General features: G+C 40.7%; 2 protein-coding genes across 3 annotated transcripts in view; both read right to left on the bottom strand.

Moving 5' to 3' along the window:
• The window catches only part of LOC124117486 (fibrillin-2-like), a 108,041-nt gene extending 97,623 nt beyond the window's left edge, over positions 1 to 10,418 (bottom strand). For both annotated transcript variants that reach the window (XM_048387317.1, XM_048387318.1), the window contains exons 1-4: positions 10,100 to 10,418; positions 4,425 to 4,604; positions 1,384 to 1,548; positions 657 to 938 (exon numbers count right to left, since the gene is read on the bottom strand). In XM_048387317.1, the coding sequence (XP_048243274.1) occupies positions 657 to 938; positions 1,384 to 1,548; positions 4,425 to 4,604; positions 10,100 to 10,322 (850 nt within the window). In that variant the 5' untranslated portion in view covers positions 10,323 to 10,418. The remainder of the gene's footprint in view (positions 1 to 656; positions 939 to 1,383; positions 1,549 to 4,424; positions 4,605 to 10,099) is intronic.
• A 4,966-nt stretch (positions 10,419 to 15,384) lies between these two features.
• LOC124117485 overlaps positions 15,385 to 18,669 on the bottom strand; it is a 113,501-nt gene continuing 110,216 nt past the window's right edge. Inside the window, exon 51 of the mRNA XM_046479401.2 lies at positions 15,385 to 16,998. Within this exon, the coding sequence (XP_046335357.2) occupies positions 16,802 to 16,998 (197 nt within the window). The 3' untranslated portion in view covers positions 15,385 to 16,801. The remainder of the gene's footprint in view (positions 16,999 to 18,669) is intronic.

Below are 18,669 nucleotides of genomic sequence, written 5' to 3'. Positions count from 1 at the left end.
TGCAGTATATGATATGCTTATGTAGTTCACTGTGCAGTAAATGCTATACTTATATAGTTCACTGTGCAGTATATGATATACTTATATAGTTCACTGTGCAGTATATGCTATGCTTATGTAGTTCACTGTGCAGTATATGTTATACTTATATAGTTTACTGTGCAGTATATGATATACTTATATAGTTCACTGTGCAGTATATGATATACTTATATAGTTCACTGTGCAGTATATGACATACTTATATAGTCCACAGTGCGGTATATGATATACTTATATAATTCACTGTGCAGTATATGACATACTTATATAGTCCGCAGTGCGGTATATGCTATACTTTTATAGTTCACTGTGAAGTATATGCTATACTTATATAGTTCACTGTGCAGTATATGATATGCTTATGTAGTTCACTGTGCAGTATATGTTATACTTATATAGTTTACTGTGCAGTATATGATATACTTATATAGTTCACTGTGCAGTATATGTTATACTTATATAGTTCACTGTGCAGTATATGATATGTTTATGTAATTTCACTGTGCAGTACATGATATACTTATATAGTTCACTGTGCAGTATATGATATACATGTATAGTCCGCAGTGCGGTATATGATATACTTATATAGTTCACTGTGCAATCTGACTTACCCAGCACACACTTGGGCCTGATTCTTGCACCCCACTGTGAATTGTGACAGTAGAGGTTGGTGGAGCTAGGGTCGGACAGCTTGTACCCACCCACACAGCTGTACGTGGCGATCATGATGTAACGACCCCGGAACTTGCTGAAGACGTACGACGTAGTGAACACGGCCTTCTCCACCGTCGGGGGGTCGATCTGGTACTGGAAACATGACTCGTCCGCGTGGCGCAGGGCAGCGTTGGGTACTCCGGTAGGGGGCGCACTGGTGGGCCGCGATTTGGCGCTCACTGCAGAACGGAAATGGTATTAAAAACAATGCCCTTCAACATGTCTCCAAACCATTCAACATTCCCAAACCACACTGGGTAACTCAAATGCTGATGATTGGTAAAAGAAGATGATCCACGATAGAGATCCTACTTTATGATAGTAATAAGAATAAGAAATGTATACCACGCATTGATGGTTTAACTAACACGCATCTGAATTTGATTATTTTTACGTTTTCTTTTCACTCGTTGAGAAATTGTACAGTGAAACTGGCTCGTAAAATATTGCATTGGAAAATAACAAAGGCAACAATGTGTGTGCAGTTTTATTTGGGGCAGATCGGACCTCGGGGCGTGGGTGATCTTCCCCCTGGCGTTGTAGCATGGAGATGTGATTGGCCATTTGTGTTTTTGCAGCCTCGGCACACATAGGTAACCGGAATAGGACCTGTCCCCAACATACCCGCACAGAAGGGGAACCTGCCCCTCCAGCGTCCTTCTTCGCAGAAGAGTTTGGCAGACCCGAGGACGTAGTAGCCGGCCTCGCATGTAAATGTGGCGACACCGCCATTGTTGTCGATGTTCACCACGCCGTGACGAGGTGGGAGCAAATCTGGGCAACCGCTCGCTGGAATGCAAGGCAATTTGTCAGTTGACGTATTGTATCCATACAGACTATTACCAAAGACGTATATATACGACTTTGCTATTACCAATACTCTCAATGAAGAACCGGGGGCACGGGTGGCCCAGTCGTCTAAGGCGCCGCGATTCGCTGTGCAGAGTTGCGGCCTTTTGCACGCCAGAAACCTATGATTGTGGGTTCGAATCCCGGTTCACCCCGATTATGTTTCTAGGTTTGTCAGCACCTGACTCGTGCTCGCGGGTTTCACCGAAGTGGTAAACGTCTGAGACCTGCATCACTTCGGGCTTTCCTCCCACATTAAGCTGACACGCCGTGATATAACTGGAATACTGTTAAAAGCGGCGTTAAACCCAACTCACTCACTCACTCACTCAATAAAGAACCTGTAATTGAAATAACCCCTTCCCATACAGCGATCTTAAAGGGGAGCTCATCAGGCTGCCGTAATACAAAGTGATCTAAGCGCTGTGGTGATCCTAGCTCCCATACCTTAACATAGACTTACGACAGTCGTAGCGCTAGGGTTGTTTTGTACAACGGCTCCCTGATAATATAATGACAGCCATGTGAGAAAATGAGACATTATCCAAACCTTATAAACTTTAATTCAGCAGGCTTTTACAAAGTGGGTTTCCAAGGACAAAACTCGACTGTCATACGCATAATGCATGTTCTCTATTTCAGTGTTAAATTAGGCGAAACTCGTGATGCCACTTCTTCATGGTGAATAATCTTTAAATTGTCATACGCAGTTGATGATCCACTGATGCATGTGTTAAAGCTTACTAGGCACCAAAAGAAACTGTATATGATTTTATCATATGCACACTTTCTTACGGTGCCAACTATACATAACCCTATCGCCATGACTTTTCACGTGGTATGTCACGTGGTTTGTCGACCATCTTCTGCTGCCTACACAGCCTCTTTGTCATTACTAAGCGGCTTTCCCTTCTATCAGTGGATCATACGAAATTCGCCCGTGAAGGTGAGGTGAAATTGGGTTTAACGTCGCGTCCAAAATTATTGCACTTCTATAGCGACGTGTACTAGTCCGGACTAATGCCGAATATATTAGTGCTAGCCCACTGAGATACAATGCCGCTGTTCAACAAGAATATTCCATTTAGACACAGTATACTACCTCCGATCCGACAGTCATTGTTTTAGACCCCCAATGCCGAGCGCCAGACAGGGAAACAACAAGTACAATCCTTTTACGTCTTTTGGTATGACGCGGACGGGGATCCAACCCTGCACCTACCGTTCTCCGGACGGACGCTCTACTACACGACCACGGAGGCGATCTCGCCTATGAAACTATTTTACGAGCCAATACATGACGTTATCCTAAAATACCCTCAGAGAGAACTGTCTGTTTGGCTACGCTGTCAAAGAATTCTTTCTCGCAACAAATGTTAAATTTGGGATATCATTTTCTTAGTAAAGTACATTTCACCACTTTCTAAATGACATTGCGTAATCACAATATTTTCTCGTTCAACTATATGGTGACCTTGACCTTCACTCATGACAGGTAAGACAGGAAATGTTCTTCCGCTTGGCGACGCTTGGTTTCACACCAACTGCTATGCTAAAGCGAGACCCGGATCTAAGTCCTCCCTAAACGTAGACCCCCTCTATACGCAGAACTCCCCAAAACGCACTCCGGAAAGTGATTTCAATTACATTGTGCATGCTGGTCACACCTAATAAAGGAATGGATCAATCCAAAAACATTCTTTATTCTTATTTCCTTACCTAGATACGTCATGGAGGGGGACCTGGGTTCGTGCACCCTTCATGTCAGTTTAACATAGAGGCTACTTCACCGATGTTACCCGTGGAACCGGTGGACAACGAATGTATCTTGCCGCACACCTAAATTTCATTACATTGCAGGTATGTCTTATGAATTGCATGCGTTGATCCGAATCGGTAGGAATACCACAGTTTGGCATTTATCTACTTCCTTCATATTTCACTCATCGAAAAATAGCAGACGACAGAACACAAACTTAGAGTTATTCCCCCTTGATATATTTCATTCGGAAAATATCGTCCATATCCGGAGAATGGCGACTATCATAATTAATTCGAGATACAAAATTGCGGTTGGTATGTTGCAAATGTGATGCCTACAGTTCGGCAATATAAGTTCGGGGGGACATAAAAAATATATATTATGTTAGCAGGGTACATTGAACATAACAGAATGGGTCTCAGAATCCGATATGCGTATGCAAGGCAAGATAAGTATTTATGAGTATGTAGAGAATAAGACTGAGACAAGCTCACATGTTCCAAACGTAAGCGTCGTTCTGGGACGGGATCGGACAGAGTAGCCAAGTCGCCTCAGGCCCAGTAATTCACTGTGCAGAGTTGCATCCCTTAAGCGTATCAGAAACCTATGATCTTGTTTCGAATCCCGGTTCGCCCTGATTACGTTTCTAGGTTTGTTAGTACCGTGCTGTGCTCGTGGCTTTCACCAAAGTGGTAAACGCCTGAGGCCTTCATCACTTCGACCTTTCTCTCACATAAAACTGACAGCTGTGATATAACAGAAATACTATTCAAAGTGGCGTTAAACCAAAGTCACTCACACCCTTCAAAGGGAAAATAGGTTCGGAGTAATTGTCAGTCACGGTAAATTTAATACACACATTCAGACAACACTTTGTCGTCTTTTTTAAATGTCATATATATTTTTAATAGTTTAATGACTATAATATTTACTGAGATACAATTTCTCATTTAAACGTGTGGAATAACTTATAACTCCAGAACTAGAAAGAACATGGCATCATCATAGAGCATTATATCTATAGTCTTACTTTAAGAGCCCGATACTGACTTACCGACACAAACTGGTGGTAAAATCGTCCATTTTCCTGTTGTTGGGTCACACCCGCCGTGGGTGAGGCCGTAAGCGAAGAAGTTCTTGTCACAGATGTATTCCAGGAGCAGCCCGTCCCCCCACACCACGACTTGGCCGTTCCGGATCTGGCCTGGGGGTTCGCACTTCTTCCATCTCTTCTCTGTGGGCATGCGCAGTAGGATAAAAAATGGAACGAGTGTAGTTTAACGTTCATATGCATTCGTGTATGATAAGGGCGAGGATATGCTTCATAACTCAAGAAAGAACCTTTAACAGGTCTTTTGCTAGCTGGTGTTCAGTAATGTTACGAACCCGGGGCAATTGCAAATGTTCCGCCATCATTGATCAATTGGTCATTCACTAAAGGTGTCAAATAGATTCTGAGGTAAATGCAGTGATTGCTGTAGACTGTGACTGCGTGTCTAGTCCCGGGTCGATTCGATAGTTTGGATGTGCATGTCTTCGTTTTGTTCACTAGGATGGGTCGTTGCGAGGTTTTCTTAAATGGACATGCAGTCAGACTCTCTGACCTTTTCCCAATGTTCGAGATTCAGGGGTCCAAGTGATCAGAAACAACGCTTCTGTATGTCTTTGTGCAAAGGAATTCCCAGGGGTTTCCCCAGGAATGTGGAAGTTGTCCGTCAATATTTACGTCATTTCAAGAATATTACGTGTTATATATCATATGGTTGTTATTATATGTATTGGGTCTAACGCCACATTAAACCGTATTTCAGTTATATCACGGCGTGTCAGACTAATGTGGATGGAAACCCCGAAAGTGGGAAGTGAGTGAGTGGGTGGGTGGGAGGTTGGGTGCGTGAGTGAGTGAGTGAGGATTTGCGCCGCCTTTAGCAATGTCCCAGCAATATCACAGTGAGGAACACCAGAAACGGGCTTCACACATTACATTGTACCCAAGTGGGGGATAGAACCTCAAGGCTACCCCACTCCCCGACAGACCTGGAAACATTATCGGGACCAACCGAGATTCGAACCCACGATCATAGTATTATGGCGTTCCCTAGTATTTATAAACTATCAGGTATGCACTGAATGTCCCCAATATGTGGCAAATCTCTATTTAAAGACTAGATATCCGGATTAGGGTCGGGAGGAGTGGCTTGTTGACATACGTGACATACATAAACAAAAGAGTACATAAACGTTATTACAAAACACACACACCCCACACACCCCACCCCTTCCCCCACCCCCAACCCCATCCGGGCAACTGACTGGCCCGCAGGCCATGATAGCTGCTGCGAGAACGCATCGGAATCTAGCAGGACGAGGGTCCGCTTGTTGTCCCCCAATTGACAACACAACATGAGGTCCGGTCTCTCATGCTTCTACAAAACTCGTTTCATATATATGAGAAATCTCTTTGGGAGAGCCCACTGTACGATTCCGACTATATCATAAACACTATCAAATAGTGATGAAACAGGTTTTCGCGAAAAGATGAGGCAACCCTGCCCCTTCCCCTCTCGCCTGGCATGTTTTAGGTGACTAAGTATAAAACAAATTAATAATAATAAATAATAACCATCTTCATTATCATCATCGTCATCAATTCCGTGGTAGCATGGCACCAACTTTACCAGTTCATATATAAACACGAGTTACGTCCCATAGCCGTGCGAGGATCCGCTTATCGTGGGTCACTTGGGTCGTTCTTCACACAATAGGCTTGATTTAACTGAAATACTGTCAAAAGTTAACTTATAGCTAGGTTTAATAGACCAGACTACTCATTGGAAAAAAGTGTCTCGGGTTTATAGTGCTAACCCACTGAGATAACATGCCGAAGTTTTTTAAGATGGATACTCCACCCATACACACGATACTTCAAGCCGGCCAGTCCTTGTTTATCCCCATAATGCCTAGCTCAGGCAGGGTAACAACAAGTACCATCTTTTAAACGTCTTTTGGTATGACGCGGATAGTCAGAAAGAGTGAGATGTTCTTATTGTCATGCGATATTATACAAATAATTACTTTTGACGGGGTCAATATGCGAAAACATGGAACCGAGGCTCCGACACCTAATGTGGTCCGACCGGACCGATAACATTGTTAATAGGTTTTAATACCCTTCTCAAGGAAACTGAATATCAGGATGAAAACGATTGCAGCAGACCCCTCGCGTATGGGTGCGCGTATGATCGATTCGACGTATTGCATGCCGTCTCAAATAAAGGGGCCGCCGGGTAGCCTAGTGGTTAAAGCGTTCGCTCCTCACGCCGAAGACCCGATTTCTATTCCCCACATGGGTACACTGGTCTCCCCTACCGTGATATTGCTGGAATATTGCTAAAAGCGGCATAAAACCGTACTCACTCACTCAAATATAACTGTGTATGATATATTGCCGCATAATGGCCCTAAAGTTGTGTTTCTGTGTGTGTACAGTATTTCAGTTATATCACGGCGTGTCAGCTTAATATGGGAGTGATGCAGGTCGTTGATGTGTACCACTTTGACGGCCTGTAAAATCAATCATACAAGTCAAGGTCAGACAATCCAGTGGTTGATAGCATGAACAACAACAATCCCCACCGGGAAGGTTATTGTAACAATCATACCCTCACTACTGTTTACAACAAGCATACGATACTTAGGTTCCGTACTGACCAGGATTACCCACGGAACGAATCTGGGTAGCGAATCCTCGATCAGGGGATCCTTGTACGACCAAGGGAAGCAACCATGCATTGATATTTTTTTTGTTAACAGAACTGGTCACTTTTATGGGAATCAGATGAACGAATCCGCTGTAAGCGAGATTGGTAAAATATAAACTAAGTTATATGTATAATGGTGTTTCGGTTTCAGATGTAATGTTTCGGACTGTATTGTAAGAGTTTAGGACCTTTGACAAAGCCTATACATGCAAGCATAAACGGAACGTCAACGTTGAATGGAGCCAAACTATAGAAAATACTGCAAGACTTCATTATCTGTGAAGCTGGCAGACAAGTGTCCGTTGCGGCCATATTGCAAATTGAATCGAAACCTGATCTTTGTGAAATGAAGTGTAATGAGTACCGATTATTGTATTAATACAATGTTGTTCTGAAAATTGTATATATACGACGACACACACGACCAATGGTCAAGTAGACTTGATCCAGGTGAAATAAAACATTTATGGGTGACTGTTGTTTTACGCATATCGCATCCTTTTCACAGCATCTTCCCGAGGCAAGAGAGTTAACTGACTATAAAAGTCCAGTTTCCACCCTTGCCGAACTAGGCTGGTATTATGGAGTTACATTTTGGCTGGACTAACGAGTCTATGCATAGTCCAATCAAAATCGCGCAACGAAATCGAAATCCGGTTCGTAAACTTTCGGGCAGATTTCGGTCGATTGCAAGATTTGCAAAGCCTGTGCACAGCCAACTCGTTGCCAACAGATATTTTTCAAATCTGGTCATGTTTTTAACCAAGGAGATCACGTGAGGCCCGTTTTATCACAATCTAGATCTTGATTATCGATCAGATCGTCTTGACTTTGCGCCGCTAATTTGTTTGAAACAAATGCAAGTGATACGAGAGGTGGAATCGGAGAAGCTTAGAAGGGAAATAACTCGTAATATCCACTGGTGGCGCTACGATCGAGCCCAGTAATTCCAGCCTAGTTCGACAAGGGTGGAAGCTGGACTTTTAAAGTCAGTTAACTCTCTTGCCCCGGGAAGATGTTTCACTGCGACATGCAAGTCATTGAGTCTGACGAGACAAACAATATTTTCTTAAATATACATCACTCTCTTTATAAGGAATTAAAAGCTCTCATATGATGTAACATTACACACTAAAGGAGGCTTACCATTTCATTGAGTGTGGATATTTTGCGGAAATCTGCGTAGGGTAGAGGATTTATAGAAAGTGTGCACTTGCACTAGCAATTTATTCATTCATTTCTAAACAATAATGTTGAACAATAAAGTATACTATATTATTTAAAATCTTCAACGAAACCTGTAACCCCCTACTACAGTACCTGTGCGGAGTTACGTCCCTTGGTCATACGAGGATCCTCTTGTTGTGGGTTCGAATCCCAGATTATTATAGATCTTGTAGTTTGTCCCAAGGTCGTGGTTTCATCAAAATGGTAAATATTTACGACCTGAATATCTCGCTGATAAGCCGTTATGTAACTATTGTTCAGTGTGGCGTTAAGTTTTCAAAATTCAATCACTCACAGTTGTCATTGACTATCGAAAAGAAGCGTTACGAACACACCCGGATACACATTATAGCCTTGTCGAGTCACGGTGATAAGGTTCAGGATTCGGAGAAGTTCGCACTTACATAGCTTATGTAAGAATATGTTTTTTGTTTCGTATACATAGCTTATATAGACATATTTCCGTTGAAGCGTGTGTTGTGATTCCGGGAAAGGTTCCCCGCAAAGCCATTATATAGCTCTGTTGCAGAGAAACATGAGCAGATAGTCTTTCAAAGAATGGAGATCAAAGTGAATCAAATACTAGCATCGACTCACCCCCCTATCTCTCAAGTGGATCTAGTGCTGGTGGTGGCAAGATGGGGGGAGGGGTGTTGGAGAGAGAGAGAGAGAGAGAGAGAGAGAGAGAGAGAGAGAGAGAGAGAGAGAGAAAGAGAGATAGAGAGAGAGAGAGAGAGAGAGAGTGTGTGTGTGTGTGTGTGTGTGTGTGTGTGTGTGTGTGTGTACTGGTAACTTTGATTTGAAACTTCAATGACATGTTGTTTTTACCATCTTTACAATAAATTACCCGAATTTATTTAATACTTGTATTACTGGTTTAATCTGATCTTCCTAGGTGGGATTCCGGGTTAGACTAGCTCCGTGGCTTGTCATGCTTGAGAGTGGCGACAAAATGGACCGGGAGGCCACTTTAGTGCTTTGATAGTGGCATCAACGTTGGACGTTGGTGATTTTATCAATCACTGGTTCGTTTAGTTGACTCAGTAATTTATAGGCCGATTTATGTATCTGGACAGTCGCTGAATGTGGCGTTCAACAACCACGCACAAACAATAAAGACTGCAACAGTCACTGTGATACGTCAGTATGTGGATATTTTACGACTGCTTTAAACAGAAACATTGTGGCAGTTGTCAACCACTTGATTTTTTTTCTAATATCACGTAATGTATTAATATCAAATTATTCGTAAGTGTAGTTCTATCATCAGTTTCCAGTTTATGAACAATGTTCCCGGTTCTTTTTCTTACTCTTTACAAATCAGTTCCTTAAAGTCCCGTTAAACTGAACTGAATGAGGTCGGCGTGACCTGATGGGAAAACTCCACGTGGATGGTTGTGAACACATGCGAACAGGATATTACGGGGCACGTATGCACTGAAATACGATTCGTTGCTTTCGTTAGATAGGTGAACAACGGACAATTTAAAGGATACAGCAACATTGCCGCCCTAACATCGCGCTGTTCAACATTTAAAACGATACCAATAACGGATTTCGTTTAAAAAAAATAAATGATTTAACCTCGAATCCTGCAACCGTCAATCTGGAGATCATTTCATACAAGCTGATACCTTACGTTATCACATACATGTGTATTGTGAAAAAGGTACATCGTAAATACGTTTTAACACACAAAATATTGTTGGTATAGTTATTAATTATTAATTAAAAATCATACCTGCTTCTTTCCCTTTATCCGGCGGTTTGGCAAATAGATCCTTATAATGAATAAACGACTGAGCGTGTAGACTCAGAGTAATAACGATGCAAGCAATGACCTGGTAACGCCCCATTTCCATGTTGAAATTGATGCCGGACAGAGAGAGCCAGCGTCTCTTGTTACATCTACCAACACTGGGGACTCGGTGAGGGGAAGGGGAGTGATGCTGCGTTCTCTCCATCCTCCCATTGTTTCAGGCGATTCTTACATAATATTTCCTACGAAGCTGGCCTCGGATGTTGATTTGTGTCAGAGGCCATATATCTGTGTTATGATCTCTGGCTTGGTATGGCTTATATCGGAGGGCATTCAAGACATGCTTATTGTTCCTGGTTTTGTAAATGGGTGGCATGTGCTCAACTTGCTGTGTTGACAAACCATGCTTGTGCTTGGTGTAGGGGACTCTTAAAAGAGCTTGGAAGTTGTAGCTAATGTAAGTTTCGGGCGACTTTGATTTGGCCATACGGTACGGTTTTGCCGCATACTTGAAAGTGAGATAGGTAGATTTCTCAGTCAATGAATTCACTAATCAGAGGCGCATGGATGCACTAGATGTAAGGTGTCTGCGTGTGTGTGTGTGTGTGTGTGTGTGTGTCTGTGTGTGTGTGTGCGTGTGTGTGTGTGTGTGTGTGTGTGTGTGTGTGTGTTCAGTTCTGCTGTCGCTATTATTATAAATATATGAAATATTGTACTATAATTAAAAGCTGTTGAAAGTGTTGCCTTAAAACTTCTAAATACAACGAATTTGGGGGAATCGCGAGACGAAATCAAAAAGTATATTTGAAATTGAATCGACCTGTACCGACTTGATTAAACTCCAATTGATTAATAATAGCAATAATTCACTTATTCACATCACAAATTTTTATTTATATCAATAAATGAAATATATTTTGAGTTATATTATAATGTATTATAATATCGAAAAATGAAATTTGTGATATTTAAAATCTGAATTATTATTTCATACCAATAACTATTTTAATATTATTATATCTTTCACTTGAATTTTTATATCACTTATTATTTTTTATCAGTAAATCGAATTTGTAATATCTATTCCACTTCCAACATGTAATGTCTAACAGTATCTATACTACCACAATTTTCACATACATTACTTTCTTTAATGTTAATTCTATTTAAATACTGATTACAAGGAATGATTGAGTATTGAATTTTGAATTGCAGTTGCTTATACTTGCTTGTAAAGTAACTGAAACCGACTGCCTTTTTAGAATATTTAAAAGAGAACTAGAAATACAACACAAAGTACTACAGTATAACAATGTTAATCTTGCAGAAAAAATTAAATGTGTACTGAATAATTTGATCAGTATTATTGCTTTAAGCAACTCAAACCCAAATATAAACCCTGGTATGCCAGTCCACGTGGCAATGTACAGGGCCATGTAAAATCGTGGACAATTAACATGAATAAATGATGTCAAAAAAATAAATAAAATACAATGTATATGGTTCTAGATAACACCTACACGGAAGGAATGTTCGTGACGTCATTAGGAGAACCGTTTGTACAGTAACGGTGTCATGTTCATAATGTTACTGCCAAAACATGCGGATGTACGAAGATGATATATGTATGTGACAGCGGCGATGCGATATATTTTCACTTACACAATACTACGAACTGTGACGTCACAGGAAAATCAGGACAACAGCTGAACTAAAAAACTCCCACAATGCCCCAGGCTCCATTGTTTTACAGGCATGGTACAAGTAGGTGGGATCATTCACAGCGAGACCAAGATCATAAATTGTAATTATCTGCATCGCATCTTAAAGGCATGACGGTGCATTTCACGGTGCATAGATATAATTTGTCCACAATGTTTTAAACAGTTTAATAAGAGAATTATTGAAGATGATTGCATTTCTTAAGAACATGTCCATATTAGGACGATTTAAGACAAGCACTTTTTAAATATTGCATGTTTTTAAATCCTAACTTTACAAATCTGACTGATTTAAAAATATTTATATTTATTTTAAAGTCAGAAAATGTACAAGTCCTATTCGCAAGGACACTTTAGAAATTGTATAAAGGTAAACAATTATTTCATTCATGAACATTATGAATAGTACCATGTATAAGGATGTTTTGTACAGGATGCTAACAGTATCATTCTTATGTTTTATACGCACATGTATTTATTGTTATATTGTGTCTCTTTAAGCCTTGTGGTTGGGCGTTACTTTTAAATTATATGTCCATTTTTTTGTATATATACACAGCCTATGTAACGCGTGACACATAAATAAACTATTTCTCTCTCTCTCTCTCTCTCTCTCTCTCTCTCTCTCTCTCTCTCATATCACATAAACAATGAGTCACAAAAACAGAGAAACAGGAAAAGTTTCTATTTCACAAAAAGCTTTGTTTGGAATAATGGTTCACTTCATTATGAACTCTAAAATATTGTGGTTAGGAGCTTGAGTATAGAAATGTTTAATGTGTATTCATGCGTTAGTGGTATCCAAGGATATGCGCGTGCCTCGGCTGGAAGCTAGGCCGATGGGAGACAAAATGCACAGGTGGAGTTATTGACGACAGCAGCGGGTTTAATTGTTGATGGTGAATAACGGTCAAAAGGGTATAGATGTGTGACTTCTTCATCGGCGATGTAGTAGTTGTTGTTGCGGCAGCCGTGGACCCGTGAAGATCCGGATTAGAATAGGTCTTCTGCAACCCTTGCTTGTCGTAAGAGTCGACTAACGGGATCGGGTGGTCAGGGTCGTCGACTTGGTTGATGTATGTCATCGTATCCCATTTGCGTAGATCGATGTTCATGATGTCAATCACACGATTGTCTGGTCCAGACTCGATTATTTACTCACCGCCGTTATATAGCTGGACTATTCCGGAGTACGGCTTAAATTACAACAAAAAATGTTTAGAAATGATATGACAATGAACTGGTATTCTGTGGATTTTTCCATTCCGTTTCATTTATTCTGTATCCTTATAGAGTCCAATATTTGTAGTAAACAGGCAGCATGACGTCATTTCGCAATGAAGAGATCACATTGTTATTTGTAGAAAATACAGGACAATATACGTGTGTGTGTGTGCGTGTGTGTGTGTATGTGCGTGTTGTTTATCTGATCACATTGTTTAATTAGCCTCAATATTATTGCAATTTAAAAAATCAAAGCATTAAATTAAATTAAAACATGTTTCATTCGGAACAAAACCAAATGATACAAACAAAGCGTCGAAAAATTAAAGCCAAAAAGAGAAAAAACGTTTACATGAAATTCAAACAAACATATTTTGGTCGTTGCTTTTCAAGGTTTAGCTGTTTTTGAAATGATACGATCTTATTTTCAGTATTTCACATATAACTACATCGACACATATCGTGATTGTTAACCAAGGCCTTAAAAGAAAAGAAAAGAAATTCAAAGATTGACAAATAAGTGTGTCTCGGGATGTACGAATGAGCTCGACGTGGTTTCGAATTTATGACGGAAGCGATGTTGATTATTTATTGTGTTTGTTAGCCCTCTATCAGTGCGTGTGGACTTTACCAAAGTTGGAAACGTCAACCACATGTGTCTCCAAATATACTTACACGCCAGAGATGACATTATGTTAAAAACATGTTGTCGTCATACATGTGATTCCACAAAAAGCATCTCAATCTGAAAGAGGATGAGAATACAATTTGGAGCTGACAAAAAAAGGTACTCAAAAACATACTCAGCTGAAAGGATTACCTCACGGTGGACGACTGATCCCATGATAACAAAACTTGTTTGTTTGTTTGTTGTTTAACGCTGCACTCTGCAATATTCCAGCTATATGACGGCGGTCTGTGATTAATCGAGTCTAGACCAGACAATCCAGTGATTGACATCATGAGCGTCGATCCACGCAATTGGGATCGATGCATGGATCGATGCTCATGATGTTATCACTGAATTATCTGGTCCAGATTGGTTATTTACAGACCGCTGTCATATAGCTGGAATATTGCTGACATCAGATCCGGATAAATACAATGACATGCATCAACCAAAACAGCAAGCCTGACAACCCCACCCCTGCATTTTAATCGCCTCCTACAACAAGCATAGTGTCTTTTTACCCCCAGCATGAGTTGTTGACAAGCTGTTTGGGATCTTCACTTGAGTGAAACCAACCAACACATTTATGGTCCTGCAAACCTAGGAACAAAATCAGGGTGAACCTTAAGGAAACCATGGTCATAGATTCCTGGCATGTCTAAGGGAGGCAACTCTGCACAAAATCCGACCCATTAGAGGACTGGGCCACCCCTGCCCCACATGGCTGAAAACAATTACAATATGATGTAGTATCACCATATTTAGTTCGAAATGGGATGTGTGTCACAATACCCTTTTGGGAGTTAAAATATATCAAGGTATTTTGCAAAGAAACACAAAACGAAATTTTTCCAATTTTGTTGACATCCTTGCTGTATTCATGTCATTTCCAGAGGGGTACAGGGGGCACAGTCATCTTAAGGCATGCAGCTGTACAGAGTATTTACCATCCCTAATGGCATGGATTGTTTGTCATAATATCAATCACTGGTTAGTCAGAAACACAAAACAAAAGCACTTACACGTACATAAATTTAGCTTTATTCCACATGATAAATAATATACAACATAATTAATTTTTTAAATAATTAATTTTTTACAATCATGATGATCATAAAACTGATTATGTTTAATATCTCCCTGTTCACAAAGCTTATGTGAAGTATTTGTAAATATAAGATATTTGTTCATATAAAGCCATGAAACAGCTTTCATTTAGCCTGTACAAATATGAATTTACAAATAATGATTTGTGAATGACAGCTTATTTGGAGTGTGGGTGTGGTGAGAGTGCGGGGCTGGGGCTGGGGCCGGGGGTTGGAGTGTGGGTGGGGTTAGGGTGTGGGGCTGGGGGTTGGAGTGTGGGTGGGGTTAGGGTGTGGGGCTGGGGGTTGGAGCGTGGGTGGGGTTAGGGTGCGGGGCTGGGGGTTGAATTGTGGTTGGGGTTAGGGTGCAGGGCCAGGGGTTGGAGTGTGGTAGGGGTTAGGGTGCAGGACTGGGGGTTGGAGTGTGGGTAGGATTTTGTTAGCAACAGAATAAATTATCAGTCAGGGTTTGAAAAAGTACAATTTTTCTCTTACAATTGTCATAAATCCCACAACACATAATTTTTCACAACATTCATCATACAAGTGAACAATTTCCTTTGGGAGGGGGGGGGGGGATGTGTGTGTAAAAACAAAGGCAAGCTTTTTTTCTGTCATTTTTGGGAACAGATGATAAAACGATGGGCCCCTAAATAGCACTTGGTTAAACATTTAAAACATGACTGTCCAATCAGAACATCTGACACAACACACAACCCCATTTTGACTTCCACCAATGTGAGATATTATTGAGGTCAAATTTCAGAATGAATACAGATATCCAATAAACTCCATACAGTGCAACTGACCATCATGTAGACTGACCAATGTCCAGCAGCAAGAAAATATGAAAGATGCAGTAAGAAAAACCTTGATAGTTTAAAAAAATGCATCTGGAACCATTGATACATGGATAAATGTCACGTGTTAGAATTATACAGATCAAAAGAACGTATCTGTTGATCACCTATTCACCCTGGTTAATGGGGCTTGGTTAAGGCAGTTGGTTAATTAAGTCACTTCTGAATCAAATACAGATACCTTATTACATATTTAGTGATGAAATGCTGTATTTATTTGAAAAATTACAACTGATGTCTCACCCGATGAAATAACACTTTATGTGAACTACTTTCAGTGTTCTTCGACATGTTCAGTGACACAATGAGGGCATCATTGAATATCTGTAATAGTATACAGAATAAATAGAATGTCTGGCTTTTGTTTTTTTACATTATATTTAGTTTGATTACGAGACTGACAGGCAAAAAAATCCTGAAATTAGGAAAAAAATAATATGACTTTTGACAAAAAATCTTTTGGCTGACTGTTTTACAATTAAGTGAAATGAATGCACCACAAGATTTTATCAGTGCTGTTCGTAAGAAAAGGTGAAAAAGACATAATTTCTTTTTCTTCTAAACCTAAAAAAACCCAATCAATTATCTTTCAGTGTCTTGCCATGGAAACACTTGTTTGTTTCTCATTTATTAGTAGCAGTACAAAATTGAAATTCGAATTTTATCTTTTCCCCGAAACCAACCAAAAAAATAAATATATTATTTATTATATGTTATTTGATAAAAGAATCTAAGTATCATTACGTGTTCTGCACTAAACCTGTTCTTATCGGATGCATGTGGAAAGGCACCAGCATGCTCTGGTGGAATAAGCTGAATGCATATGTTTTCATGCTTTGTATTTCTTTCCAAAGTTCTGATTTGCTAATCACATCATAATTTTGCAATTTAGCATATCAAATATTTTTAAGAACAAAATATTATCCTGTAACTCTTAAATAAAGCTGATATGAAACAAAGGCAAAAAGGTTTTTATCATAATGCTTATTTACCTATTTACCTTATGGCCTTATGATGTTGTTTACATGTTGACAATATAATATATGAACATGTTTTACATTTCCCATTAACATGGCATCTTGTTTTAAGTATGTTGCAGATTGTTTGTATGTCTTGATGTTGCCCTAAGCTGAGGTTTCCAGGGAAATACTTTTGTCGTACATGGAATTGTCGAATCCACTTCCAGAGTCGTAGTCGAATTTGTGACCTCCCCGCCTCCGTATCACAATGAAGATGGTTATGGCTGCAGCCAGTGCCAACACGATGATACCCAGCACTATGGCAGCAATTCCTCCAGATCCCACAGCAGGTCCCGTCGAGCCTGAACATACAAAACACCATCACCATGACAACATGCATGTCTACATGAGTCTAAACCTACAAAACACCATCACCATGACTACATGCATGTCTACATGAGTCTAAACCTACAAAACACCATCACCATGACACCATGATGGTGTAGTAGAGTATTAACATACAAAACACCACCACCATGACTACATGCATGTCTACTCAAGTCTAAACCTACAAAACACCATCACCATGACACCATGGTGGTCTAGTAGAGTATTAACATACAAAACACCACCACCATGACTACATGCAGGTCTAAACGTACAAAAACATCCCCCCCCCTCCCCCATGACAACAGCGGCCACATCAGGGCAGCACCATCATGACCACAGAATCCACGGCAGGGCCAATCCAGGTCGGTGTTATCTCACAAAGGTTAGAGTTGTCCACAACTGTGGATCAGGTGATTTTATGACACTGTACCTGTGGAGCATTCCTCTTGCTTTAAAAAAATGACTTGCAGCACCAAATAGACTTTTTTCAGGCTGTCTTCCTATTGCTGGAATATTACTGGCAGGGTGTAAAACAACAAGCATTCTAGCCCTGCTGACAGGGCGACGTCCCTGGTCACTGTCCAGGTGAGTGACCAGGAGGCAGGTCATTGGTTCTATTTCCAGCAGTTGCTCCAGGGGGGCACGGGTGGCCCAGTCGTCTAAGGTACCACAATTCGCTCTGCAGAGTTGCGTCCCTTGGGCACCCAGAAACCTGTGGTTGTGGCTTCAAATCCCGGTTCGCACCGATCATGTTTCTAGGTTTGTCAGCACCATACCCGTGCTCGTGGGTTTCACCGAAGTGGTAAACATCTGAGTCCCGCATCACTTCAAGCTTTTCTCCCACATTAAGCTGACTCTCCGTGGTATAACTGGGATACTGTTCAATGCAGTGTTAAACCCAACACACTCACTCACACTTGCTCCAGGAATGTTAATCTGCTCCAGCTAAGCACAGGCCCTTGTGCAATATCCTATTATACTTTTTACACAAGGCCAGACACTCCATACAGCACTGCTCGCCTTGTATCGTTTTTCATTCTGTGTGGGTCTGATGTCGGCCATTTGTGCCCAGTTGGATTCAAAGTGGCAAGTTGACAGCTTTCGGTCGGTATTATAGAATTGGGAGGTCTCATGCATTGGAATTGATAGAATAATCACCCTAGACGCAGATGTGAATTTTTTGTGCAAGATTTGCGATTTTACTTTAGAAATAGCGATACAAGGTGAGAGGCTGTACAGAGTGTCTGGCCTTGTGTAAAGGTATGATAGGATAGTGCATTTTTGACACTTGTGATCTTAACTGATCTAGAAATATTTAAGCAATGACACAAGGGCCCGTACAGCTACATGGGTTTAATGAGCTAATTCAACACTGATGTCCATTGCTGATAGGGCGCGGTGGGGCAGCCTGGTGGTGAAAGTGTTGCCTCATCACACTTATGACCTGGGTTTGATTCCTCACATGGGTACAAACGTACAATGTGTGAAGCCCATTCCTGGTGTCCCCTGCCCTGATATTGCTGGAATATTGCTAAAAACGGCGTAAAACCCAACTCACTCACTCATTTCTGAGAGATGGCGAGTTGTTTTTTGGTAAGCGCTATATTTGTGTGGCCCTAATGTGATTCCTCTGTATGATCTTT

Source organism: Haliotis rufescens, unplaced genomic scaffold, assembly GCF_023055435.1.
Source record: "Haliotis rufescens isolate VD_foot unplaced genomic scaffold, xgHalRufe1.0.p SCAF_7, whole genome shotgun sequence".
NCBI lineage: Eukaryota > Metazoa > Mollusca > Gastropoda > Lepetellida > Haliotidae > Haliotis > Haliotis rufescens.
Note: the sequence above shows the minus strand (reverse complement) of the source record. Positions and strands in the feature narration are given on the sequence as shown.